Source organism: Ailuropoda melanoleuca, unplaced genomic scaffold (genome assembly GCF_002007445.2).
Source record: "Ailuropoda melanoleuca isolate Jingjing unplaced genomic scaffold, ASM200744v2 unplaced-scaffold11384, whole genome shotgun sequence".
NCBI lineage: Eukaryota > Metazoa > Chordata > Mammalia > Carnivora > Ursidae > Ailuropoda > Ailuropoda melanoleuca.
Window position 1 is genome coordinate 789804 of NW_023179820.1, and position 12717 is coordinate 802520.

Sequence of the window (12717 nt, forward strand, 5' to 3'; positions counted from 1 at the left end):
CTTGCTCTCTCTCTTTCTCTCAAATAGTCTTTAAATAAACAAATAAATAAATAAAAACAAGCAAACAGGACACCTAAAGTATCTACAGAAGTCTTAAGACTTCGGCTAAAACAATGTCACAAACTAAATGGTTTTTCCTTTTGTGACTCACCTGATGCACTCTCCTCTTCCTGCCGGAGCTGCTGGTCACAGAAATCCACCAGTGTCATGTAAGCACCTGTCAGGCTGGCTACAGGACCCGAGCCCCTGAGGGAAGGCTGGGCCTCCTCCTCAGCTGTCCGCACGGCCTCAGAAAGGTGATGGAATGCTCTCTGGTACAGACCTGCGATCACCTAGAATTCACAGAGGTCTGCTGTGAACCTGGGAGTGCCGCTTAAATCTTCTGGAAGAACTCTACTTTCTACTTGTGATGATACAGAAAGAATATTGTGATTTGTGAGCCATGAGATAACACAGAAAGCTGGTTAAATGGAAAAGGGAGTCTGTCTGCCCTGATTGTGAAACAGTGAGCAATTCCAGTATGATCCTCAGTATTTTTAAAACCCAAACAGTCCACTAGTCATGCAGAGCTGGCACCAAAAAGCAATGGGGGGTCATGCAGCCTTTCAGGAACTGAAGAAGAGAAGGAAGTTGGCGCTTTAGCCTCACTGCCCTGCACAGGTGTTGGCAGTTAACATCGAGGAGGAAGAAGGCAAGGCCAGCAACTAAAGTGAGGTGGCACGGAGAGATGAGAGGCTGCTAACTATGGAAAATATAAAATCATCTGAGAAAAGCTAGGCAAAGCAGACACTACATAAAAAAGTGGAAAAGGCTGGTTTGCTCTACAAGCTAATGGGACGTCTGAATGGCGACTGGTGGTGAAATCCATTAACAAAATTCTTGGAAGAACTGTCCACATCAATCCAACACAAATTTCTCACTTCTAATACTAAAATAATCTGTATCATTCAAATAAACAGGAAACACATGGAATATGTCAGTTTTCCACATAAGAAACTTGGCTGTGCATAACTGTCAAATACATTTTTAAAACACAAAGCAATCATCATTTCTCATCATTTCTTTCATGTAACCAGAAGGTTACACATTACAGACATACAACACACAAACATAAAAAGTTCACTCTTCCAGTATTCATTACCTTTTCTGGATTCTCTGAACTGGATCCAGAAAGGTCCAAGATTCTTCTAGCCTTGCTTTCCTCAATTTCAGCAAGGCAGGTTGGCTCCCTGCTGAGAGCATTAGCTATAATTCTGTAAGTTGTACCCAAGAGAATATTCTGGTCATGGAAAGCCAGAACATTTTTGCTTAAGTAACTTGATGTGCTCTCACCTGTTGGATTAAAAATGCACACATACACACTCATGATTTTCTCAGAAATAAATGAATATGATAAATTTTTAAAAAGATACTCATAGTGTACAAAAGTTGTTTTCTATTAAGAAATTAAAATAAATCTTGTAAGTATAAGAAACTGGCTTCAGACACTGGTTAGGGAATTTTTTGAACTCACCAGTAATGAAAAATGTTCTTTGTTAACAGTGACTAGCAAAGTCTACAGAGGCTAAGGCAATTAAAGCACTGATTAAACTTTTATTCAAGCACCATCATTCTGCATTTTGTCAAAGCACCTAAATCTGTTATAAAGGAAAGAAAATATCTCTTTTTAATGCATTTGTGCATATACATTAATAACCAGAATAGATTTTTAAGTTGCTAATGTGATTTATAGCTGATAAAGCAACAGACGCTGCTCCAAGTAAAGGTCTAGTTCTATGTCTTACCTAGTGTGGCTCTGGGGAAGGAGCGTACCAGCCCTGGTCAAGCCTGCAGCTTGCAGGGAAGGTCCGAGAAGGGGCACAAAAGAGAAGGGGCTGTCGCCCAGCAAGTCCCATCAACCACTCTGCTCTGCTCATCCATCCGTGAAAATTCTCTGCCAGATTACCCTCAGATACATGTTCAAAATTACTGGCCCCACTATTTCACAAGACATTACAAACTACAACCATACTATGACTACTAAAACTGAAGAATTATTATTAGGAATACTAATGTTATCTTAGTATCAGCCAACTCCTCCCCCTCTCCTCCATTCTCCCCACCCAAAAACCCTAAAAATATTTAAGCGATCATAAGGATGATTTTCTGATCCTGATAAATATGGAAGGCCTGCTTCTCTTATTTGCATTTTTACTGAGACTGATACTCTGATATAATTCCCTGGCCTACTGAAGAGTCAAATTTGGGAATATGGTTGCGAGCATGGTCAATAATAGTACTGCTATGTATCCCGTGACATAGGACAGCAAGGCAGGTGGAGTGGATCCAAAACTCACATAGTGAAATATTTTTCTCCCTTCAGTTTTGAAGGCTATGTTACAAAAACAGAAAAGCTGAGGAGGAAAAAGGTGTTTCATGTTCAAATTTTAAAGGCAATTCTTGTAAGTAAACAAGGTTTTCAAAATAATTAAACTATTGGACCCATAATTTGAGTAAGTATTAAAGAAAAAAATTTAATTTCAATTTTATTTGATTAATAAAGAAAATCTCCAAGTACCACCTTCAATAGCATTATTAGGATCAAAGTACCCTGGCATTATTAGGATACAAAATAATTTAATAAAATTACTACAAGACTTAATTCCCAAATGTCAGATACAGCAGCAAAAGAAGAGTATTGAAAGACACAGAGACATAATATAAAATAGTACTCTTGAACTTATTTACATAGATAAGAATAGTCTAGTACCCAACAGGGAGGCTGTTTTCAGCGCCGTGAGAATCTGCTCAGGGCAGTTCTGGCCCCGGCTCCGGCTGTGGCTGAGCCGGCAGTAGCTCTGCACCCAGTGCACCTGCCAGTCATCTCTGGTCTTTGACTCTCTGTGAAGCTCCTTCAGTAGTTTCATGGCAAGTGAGAAATTATGCTATAGAAGACAGAAAGTGATATGATAACACACAGGTGATAACTTAGACATAAAATTATTTGACAAATTTTTAATTGGCCTTCTTCCCTTTTTGCATGACACAACTCACCTTAGAGCAGCAAATCCATCTCCTCAGCTTAAATTATGTAGATATCTTTTTTATTTATCATTGGGATAGAATTCACATTTCAAGTGTACAGTTCTGTCTTTTAGTACATTTACAAAGTTCCACTACTATCTAGTTCCAGAACATTTAATCAACTCAAAGAAACACTTTATCTATCAACATGTGCTTCCCATTCCCTCAAGCCATGGGCAAACCACTGAACTACTTTCTGTCTCTATGGATTTGCCTATTCTGGACGTTACCTATCAATGAAATCAGAAAATGTGGTGATTTTTATCTGTCTTTCACTTAGCATAGTCTTTTCCAGGTTCGCCCAAGTTACAGTGTGTATTCATACTTTATTCCTTCACATGGCTGAATAATATTCTGACGCATGGACAGAACACGTTTTATCCATTCATCTATTGATGATAGGTTTTAGGGTTGTTTCCACCTTTTGGCTATTTTGAGTAATACTACTGTAAACATCTGCATACAAATCTGTGTGGACATACACTTTCATTTCTCCTGCACAACTAGGAGTGGAAATGGTGGGTCACGTTGTAACTCTACGTTTAACTTTTTGAGGAACCGTAAGACTGTTCTCCACAGCATCTGCACCATTTTACATTCCTATCATCAATGTATGAGGGTTCCAATTTCTCCACATCTTCACCAATACTTGTTATTGTCTCTTGGATTACAGTGGGTGTGAAGTGTATCTTGTGTGGTTTCGATTTTCATTTTCCTAATAACTAATAATGTTGAACATCTTTTCACATGCTTGTTAACCATCTGTATATCTGCTTTGGAGAAAAGTCTATTTAGAATTCTTTGCCCATTTTTTTAAGTTGGATTGTTTGAGTTTTTGTTGTTCAGTTATAAAGAGTTCTTTATGTGTTCTGGATAGTAGACCCTTATCAGATATATGATTTCCCAATATTTTCTCACATTGTATGGATTGTCTCATCACTTTTTTTGAGTGTGTTTGAAGCACAGGAGTTTCTAAATTTTGATATATAATTTATCTATTTTTTTATTTGTTTGGTTGTTATGTGGATGTCTTTTAAATCTTCTCTGCCAAATTTCAAAGACATTTTCATCAGACCCATGTTTTGCTCATTACTATCCTTTCAACTACGTAGGCTAAAAATGTGAGCCACCCTCGGCTACATCTTCTCCATCATTCTTACTATCTCTGGGCTTCTTACATCACTTCCAGAGCATCTTTCACATTGTTTGCATTCCTACCACCGCTTTCCTAGTTTGAGACTTCATATTCTCTCTGTTTTTTCCCTCAGAATACAATCTTCCATACAGCTTCCAACTGAGCCAGCATGTCCAGAGCAGACTGCAATTCCCAGCTTCAAACTTCCATGATTTTGTTTGAACATACCTTGTATCTACAACACCGCTTTCTCTTCTCAAAGTGCAAACCCTACTGTTTACATAAAGTCCCATCCGAATGCCTCCTTCTCCAGCAAGCTTTCCTACCAGGCAGAATCTCTCTTCTTCCCTGGGCTCTCCTAGCATGGTGACCTCTCTTTTCTTCACCCATCTTGTCCTGTTGTTGAATAGAAAAGCAGCTCTTGTTCTCTCTCTAGATAGTGATCACAAGAGTGGGAATAGTAGCTTCCCAGCCCTGCCCCTGACATTGCTGGGTGCAGCTTCTTAGCTACACTGCGATCCTCATCATTACTCAGAGTTTCCTCACCACCAAATTCCTAACCTCATATCGTACCATTCTGACCACAAACCCACTCTACCCACCAAATTCCTGCTACGTTTGCTTTATAACCTTAAGACCTCTGGTAACTTTACCTGCCTTCTTCCTGCTTCCACTTCCTTCCACATGCAATTAAGCCAGCCAGCTATTCCCACCACTCTCCTTGCAATACTCTCAGATCACCAGCCTTTGTCCCTGTGTTATACCCACCTGGCAAAACCACACTCTTGGGTACATCGGAGTGCATGCCTTTTCTGCTCCTATACTCACAGACTCACTAGAGACAGCACTGACAGTTCTTCCATGGCTCGCCAGCCCCTCCACCACAGCCCAGAATAACCCACCATTTCCCCACCATTCTCAGATCTCTTCAGCTCAGCCTCTGCAGAGGGCCTCACTGCTGCTTCCCAGAGAGAACAGATGAGTTCTTCCATTTACCTCTGCCTGAATCCTGTCCCCACCAACTCCACAAGAAATCCTATTTTACTAGTGGTTCCTCTGTATGTCCATTCTCTACCTACCATTGAGCTTTAAACTCCCCCAGTCTCCTCCATCCTAAAAATCCAAACTCCTCCCTGAGCCCAATTGCTCCTCCTCATCATGACTTCCTTAGGAGAAGCCTGTGCTCACTGTCCACATATCTCTACCCTTATCTGTTCTTCTATCCACTATGATCTGACTTCTGTTCCAGTGAAATGGTTCTCACTGAAGTCAGCACAAGCCTCCCCGCAACGCAAGGGCACTTTAGTCTCTGCACGCCTTTGCTCTCCTGGATAACAGGCACTGATGATTTCTGCCCCTCCCTGAGGGTTCAGCCTCTTGGTCATCCTCTAATGTCACTATCTGGTTTCCCCTCCTTTGTAGATACCTCTCCCTTTGGTCCTCCCAAAGCTGTAGGTCTGTTTTGGTGACTGGTCCTGGTCACCTTATCCAGTTCTGTGGCTTCAGTGACAGTCCACGTGCCACTTGCATTCAGATCTCTGTTGCAAGCACAGCTCTTTTTCTCCAGAACTTTAGATTTCTTATGTACAAATTATCTAACAGAAATCACAACTTGCTTGTCTTAAAGGCCTCACACATTCAGTATGTATTGAACTGAAAGCACCATCTGTCCCACAAACTCTTTTTCTTTCTGCATTCCCATCCACCCAGCTACACAGGCAGAAGCCTGGGGATCCTTCTTTCCCCTCCTGAACAGAACCAGTCAGTGTCTCAGCCATACCTCCTTTTTCTTGAACTTGTCCACTTATCTCCACTTCCTAGACTCTAACCTAGATTGGCTGCCCTTATCAATTACATGGACTAATACAGAAGCTGGGAAACCCTTTGCCCTTCCTCCAATTGTTTCTCTCAGTACAATCAGAACACTGTGTTATTTTTATTTTTTTAAATTTTTTATTATGTTATGTTAGTCACCTTATAGTATAAAACACTGTTTTAAAACTGTTTATCCAGGGTGCCTGGGTGGCTCAGTGGTTAAGCGTCTGCCTTTGGCTCAGGTCAGGATCCCAGGGTCCTGGGATTGAGTCCCACATTGGGCTCCCTGCTCAGCGGACAGTCTGCTTCTTCCTCTCCCTCTGCCTGCCCCCCCCCCCCGCTCGTGCTCTCTCTCACTCACTCTCTCAAATAAATAAATAAAATCTTAAAAAAAAAATAAAATTGTTTATCTGGTCACCTCCATCCAGGCTTCCTGCACAAAGAAGCACAGCCATTAAGTAGGCGTTCAAGTTCAACTGTCACTCCACTCAGGAAACCAAATGCCCAGGGTTATTCCTGAGTCTTATTATATGTTATTCCTGCCATCCTATTTCACCTTTCAGTTCCCAACTTAGATATGACCTCCAACTCCAGGAAGCTTTCTCTGTTCCCACAAGACTGAGTCAGGTGTCCTTCCCATGTGACTGTCCTGTAGTATTATCATACTATAATTGTTTGTCTACATGTTTTATTCAACATGGTATCTCCAGCACCTAATGTTGTGCTTGGCAACGAAGAGGCAAAACTCAAATTTCAATTCTGCTACTTTTGAAGAGTTTTGAAGAGTATGGGCAGGTAACCTGAAATGCACTAAAAGTTTTATGTAATCTTCAGACTGGAACCATTTTTTTCTCTTCACCTCCACTATTACTGGTATTGATAGCTAACTCTATTTAGCCCTTATTTATTATCAAAAAAATTCTTAAGAAAAGCCAATGTGCTATATGAAAGGTTTTTAGCGATCCTAGTGATTCTTACACATTTCTAAATAATGTACTTGTAGTTCATTTCTTTCCTCTCTCTCATTAGGACCCTCTCCACTTTGGAGAAGTTTGAGCAGCACTAGGTAGCATGTGTTGTCTCTCCATCTGGCCCAAGCACCCTAACTTTCTGCTAAGAAGCCATACACACCACTCCTTAGCTGTGTGCCTTGGAAGATGGCCCCATCTGCAGTCAGAGCTAATGAAAAGGATTTTCTTTTTTTTCTGCAAGAAATAGAGAGAAACTGTCTCTAAATCCAAGAAAGTGTAGTATAGAGGAAGGAAGATATAAAACATCTACAGCCATTTCCAACTAAAAAGGGTGAGCCTGGAGCTGCCAGAGAGACTCAGTATGTAAGAATCTGAGGTCAAAACCAATATGGTAGAAGAGAGAACTGAGGGAGAGAAAGCAGGCCCTTGGTGATAATATTTCAGAGTATTTAAAAGCCAGATCTTCTAGACTTCTTAATTCCTGGGAACTAATAGATTTCATTTATTCACTTAGGCTGCTCTGCATCGGGTTTTCTGTTATTTGAAATATAAAAATTCCTGACACAACACCCATCTGAAAGAAAAATCTACAAATGAGCATTTAAACTTACAAATAGAAATATTAATTATTTCTACTGGAATAACACACTTTGCTTTATAACAATAATCTATTAACATAGGGTCATTAAAAGAGTAAGCTCCCCCAATATATTAAAATGTGACTTAATTACATGAAAAGTATGATTTAATATATTTAGTTTATATGCAACTTATAAGCAAATATATTTCTATCAAGAAAGGATATTATTATCAAATGACATATTTCCACAAAATAAACCTAAATACAATTTGTAACTAATTGGAAAGCACTGATTTTGTTAAACAAGATCAAACCTGACATTGGGTTTATTTTGTTTCTTAATAACAGAAAATAATTATTTTCTAATGATCAAGTACATAGTAAACTTTAGAGCCTTCTGGATAATTTAAAGTGTTTCTTCAAGTTTACTTTCTTTTAAAGAGGAAAAAAATACTAACTACTCAATTATCTTTAAGCTTCGGATTTTAAGGAAAAGCTAAGTTTTAAAAAAAACAGTTAATTTAGGGGCGCCTGGGTGGCTCAGTCATTAAGCGTCTGCTTTCGGCTCAGGGTCTGATCTCAGGGTCCTGGGGTCAGGCCCCGCATCGGGCTCCCTGCTCCATTGGGAGCCTGCTTCTTCCTTTCCCACTCCCCCTGCCTGTGTTCCCTCTCTCGCTGGCTGTCTCTCTCCCTGTCAAATAAATAAATAAAATCTTTAAAAAAAATAGTTAATTTAAGAAAATTCTGTGCTACAATAGAGGACTACAAATGTAAGTACCTACCTGCTTTCTTGCACTTTCTACCATCTTCATTTTCATGGAGAATATACAGTTCTTAATCAGAGAACAGACCTCTTCTCCCTGTGTCTGTACTTCCATCTTATCACTAGAATCTCCATCACCATCCATGGACATACTATGATCACCTGGAGGAAGAGTAAGTTTCTCCTCTATTTTGCTGAGAAAGAAACATCTACACAAAACAAAGAAAAATGAAAGTTAATGCCAGAGACTCATGAAAGAAATCTTTGACACATAGGAAGCTACTACTGGATGGCATTTACAGACAGAAATTCTACAGTTATTAAATTTTTGCCCATTTCTGGGGGCACCTGGGTGGCTCAGTCAGTCGAGAATCCGACTCTGGATTTTAGCTCAGGTCATGATCTCAGGGTTGTGAGATCAAGCCCTGTGTCAGGCTCTGAACTGAATGGAGAATCTGCTTGAGATTCTCTCTTTCCCTTTCCCTCTGACCCTCTCCCAACTCCTCACACACTCTCTAAGTAAATAAATTAAAACATTTTTTTTGCTCATTTTTAGACTGTAAATGTACACTCTAGGTACCAGATTCAATATCCATTTTTAATTAACCAACTCTTTAAAAGATATTTTTCTAGATATCATTTATTGCCTACACCTTCATAAAATAAAGCATTTAAATGCACAATGTTCTCTCTTAATGAATGAGTGACATGCCCCATGTTGGGTCAGAAGCCATTTCTCTTTTCGTATCTCCTAATCTAAGGTCCTACCCCAAAGGTGAAACATGTAAAGCAGCAAACAGGTTATAATCACTGGGGATATGAAAATATAAGGCAGTATTGCTATAAGATTATTTGTATTTGTATTGTAATTTACATATCTGACTGTTCTAGTGATTTCATTATTTTCATGTCAGTACCACTGACAAGGACCTTAATGTAAAAGCCATCCCTGACTAATATCAACTAAGTTTCTGTTCATCCAGTGACTAATTTCCATTTTCTTAGAAACACTGGACAGATAGACTAGCATGCCCCATACAACTCTTTCTTTTGTTTTGTTGTTGTTACTCCCAAGACACAAGCCTCTTTAGTCATCTATCTGCCTCTGTGTTCCTAGCCGCCTACCCAAAACAGGAGCACACCCTCCCTCCCAAGAGCTGCTGCTGTTTTTTAAGCTTTCCCTGTTTTTAGTTAATAGAATAAACAAACAAAAGTGGTGTAAGATAGGTACTTGATAAATATTTCAGGAAATAATTATGAATCGTATGTTGAAACATAAATGTTACACTACCAGTATGAGTAAAGTGCTCTGGGCTCACAGAAATAGGAAGGGCCAACAAGGTGGGGTGGATTAGTTTTCACAAAGTGAAAGACTTTTTCCTAGGCTTTGAAAAATGCATTCAATTTCAAGTAGTAGAGGAGGTAATGAAGTTCTAGATAGAAGAAACAAATTAAACAAACACAGAGAACTGGTACAGTGTATGACATGTTCTTGTATCAGACTGAGGAGGACGGAGCCAGGAAGAGAACCATCTTTCCAAAAATAACAGAGCTCTTGCTCTTACATGTTAGTGTACGCATCCTACAGCCCATCCTTCTGCTGATAACTAACACTCTGGATAAAATACCAAATACAACCACCTGGGATCACTGAGAGTGAATACAAGATGACAGACTGTTATGTGCAGGGAGGCCAAAGGTGGGAGAAGGAACTGCCATTAGGATGAATTTTTGGTTTTCTCTTTCTTTTTCCAGTTTTTCCATGAGGATAACCATGGCTGATAAGGGGTATGGTAGCCAGAGTGACTAAGATTCCAACAGGAACCCTGCTGTATTGTGCCTGGAGAAACCTGGAAGGGAACCTAGGCAGACCAAAGCTTGTAAGTGGGAATCCTGGAAGGGAGAGAGCTGTAGTGGCCCTCTAATTCTATATATGAAAAGTTTCAGCCTGCCTCCTGAAAAATGAATGTGCAGGACTGACTGGAAACAGTGAAGGAAAGGCTTGAGTTCTGAAGTGAGATGTAAATCAAGAAGACAGAGTCTACTGTCCAAATCTAACTGGGCTGACTGCTTGCTAAAGCAATAATTCCTGAGAATTAAAATAGAGCTCCGAGTCTACACAATATCAACAATTTCTAAGATCCAAACTTACTTGATATACAAAGAACCAGGAAAATGTATCAATTCTTGGTAGAAAAGACAGTCAACAAATTCAACTCTGAGATGACCCATATGCTGGAATGATCATAAAGGACGTTAAAGCAGATAATTTTTCTTAAAGCAGCTATTTTTAAAAAGATTTTATTCATTTCAGAAAGAGAGCAAGTGACCGATTGGGGAGGGGTGGGGAGTGGTAGAGGGAAAAGGACAAGCAGACTCCACAATGGGTGCAGAGCCTGATGTAGGGCTTGATCTCACAAACCTGAGATCATGACCTGAGCTGAAACCAAGAGTCAGCCCTTAACCAGCTGAGCCACCCAGGCACCCCAAGCATCTATTTTAACAATGCTCCAAGAGGTCAGAAAAATAACATGAAATAACGGTAAGGCAGTTATCTCGGTAGAAAAACGTAAGTATTAAAAAAGCCAAATGGGAATTTTACAACCGAAAATATATACTAATTAATAAAAAATTCACTACATAAAGAGGAATTAAGACAACAGAGGAAAATGATAGTGATCTGGAAGCTAGTAAAATAGAAATGATCTAATCTGAAGAATAAAGAAAAAAAAGACAATAAAAATGAACAGAGCTTCAGGGACCTGTGTGGGACAATGTTGAAAAGTCTAATATATGTATAATAGGCACCCCACAAAGACAAAAAATTGGGGCAAAAATATTTGATGAAACAACAACAGAATATTCCCCAAATTTGGTGACATAAATGTACAGAATTGAGAAGCTCAGTGAACCTTAAGCAGGTAACTTCAAAGGAAACTACACCTAAACACTATCATAATCAAACTGCTGATACGCAATGATAAAAAGAAATCCTGAAACCACTCAAAGAGTATTATAGATTACATACAGGGGAACAACAACTTGAATAATCATGACTTTCTCTTCAGAAACATAGAGGCCAAATGATACTGCTGAGGAGGAAGGGGGATCCACCCAGAATTGTATATCCACAGAGAATATTCTGCAGGAAACACAGTGAAATAAAGACATCTTCAGATAGAGGAAAACTAAGAGAATTCATCAAAGGCAGACCTAAACTACAAGAATTGCTTAAAGGAAAATTTTCCACTAAAGGTAAATGATACCAGAGGAAAATTAGGTTCTTTACGAACAAATAATGAGCATCAGAAATAGTAAGTATAAAATGACTTTTTGTCTCCTAAGTTCTTTCAAATATGTATGACTGTTTAAGGCAAAAATATAATATTATCTATTAGTGTTTTCACTATATGCTACATCATACTTTATTTCGACATATAATGATAAAAAGGATATTTCATCAGGAAGACCTAGCAATTATTGATGTGTATATGCCTAGTAACAAAGTTCAAAATACAATAAGTAAAAATAGACAGAATTAAAGAGAAAAACAGACAATTCCACAATCAAAGTAAGAGATTCTGAAATCCCTATGTATCTCAGCAGCTGATGGGATAGACAAAAAAATCAAGAGACACAGAGTTCTGAAAAATACCACCAACCACCCTGATCTAACTGAAATTTATAAACATTATGTCTAAGAACTGAATAAGATACAGGACTTTCAAGTACAAATAGTGCATTTACTAAAATAGACCATATGGTAAACTGTAAAACAAGTCTCAATAAATTTTAAAAAGCTAAAACCATACCAAGTGTGTTTTGTGACCACTGTGGAATTAATTTAGAAATCGATAATAAGAGAAACAAAAAAACTCACCTATTTGGAAATTAAACAAAGCACTTATAACTATTTCAAGGATCAAAAATGAAATCACAAGAAAATTAGAAAATATATTTTTTAAGATTTTATTTATTTATTTATTTAATGATTGAGTTCCAGGTTCAAAGCACTGTGGTCTGAGAACATGCAGGGAATAATCTCAGTCTTTTGGTATTGGTTGAGACCTGATTTGTGACCCAGTATACAGTCTATTCTGGAGAAAGTTCCATATGCGTTTGAAAAGAATGAGTATTCTATTGTTTTAGGGTGGAATGTTCTGTATATATCTATGAGGTCCATCAGGTCCAGTGTGTCATTCAAATCCCTTGTTTCTTTGTTGATTTTCTGCTTAGATGATCTGTATATTGCTGAGTGGGGTTTTGAGGTCCCCTACTATTAACGTATTATTATCTATATGTCTCTTTATTTTGGCTAACAGTTGGCTTATGTAGTTGGCTGCTCCCATGTTGGGGGCATAGATATTTATAATTGTTAGATCCTCTTGTT

General features: G+C 38.7%; 1 protein-coding gene across 9 annotated transcripts in view; it reads right to left on the reverse strand.

Moving 5' to 3' along the window:
• PRKDC (protein kinase, DNA-activated, catalytic subunit) overlaps positions 1–12717 on the reverse strand; it is a 247506-nt gene that overhangs the window by 28510 nt on the left and 206279 nt on the right. For 8 of the 9 annotated variants that reach the window (XM_034650151.1, XM_034650152.1, XM_034650155.1 and 5 more), the window contains 4 exons: positions 8347–8536; positions 2750–2924; positions 1142–1332; positions 152–332 (listed from right to left, as the gene is read on the reverse strand). In XM_034650151.1, coding sequence (XP_034506042.1) covers positions 152–332; positions 1142–1332; positions 2750–2924; positions 8347–8536 — 737 coding nt within the window. Of the gene's footprint in view, positions 1–151; positions 333–1141; positions 1333–1513; positions 1638–2749; positions 2925–8346; positions 8537–12717 lie in introns of those variants that run through there. The other variant, XR_004622659.1, reaches the window with a different exon arrangement.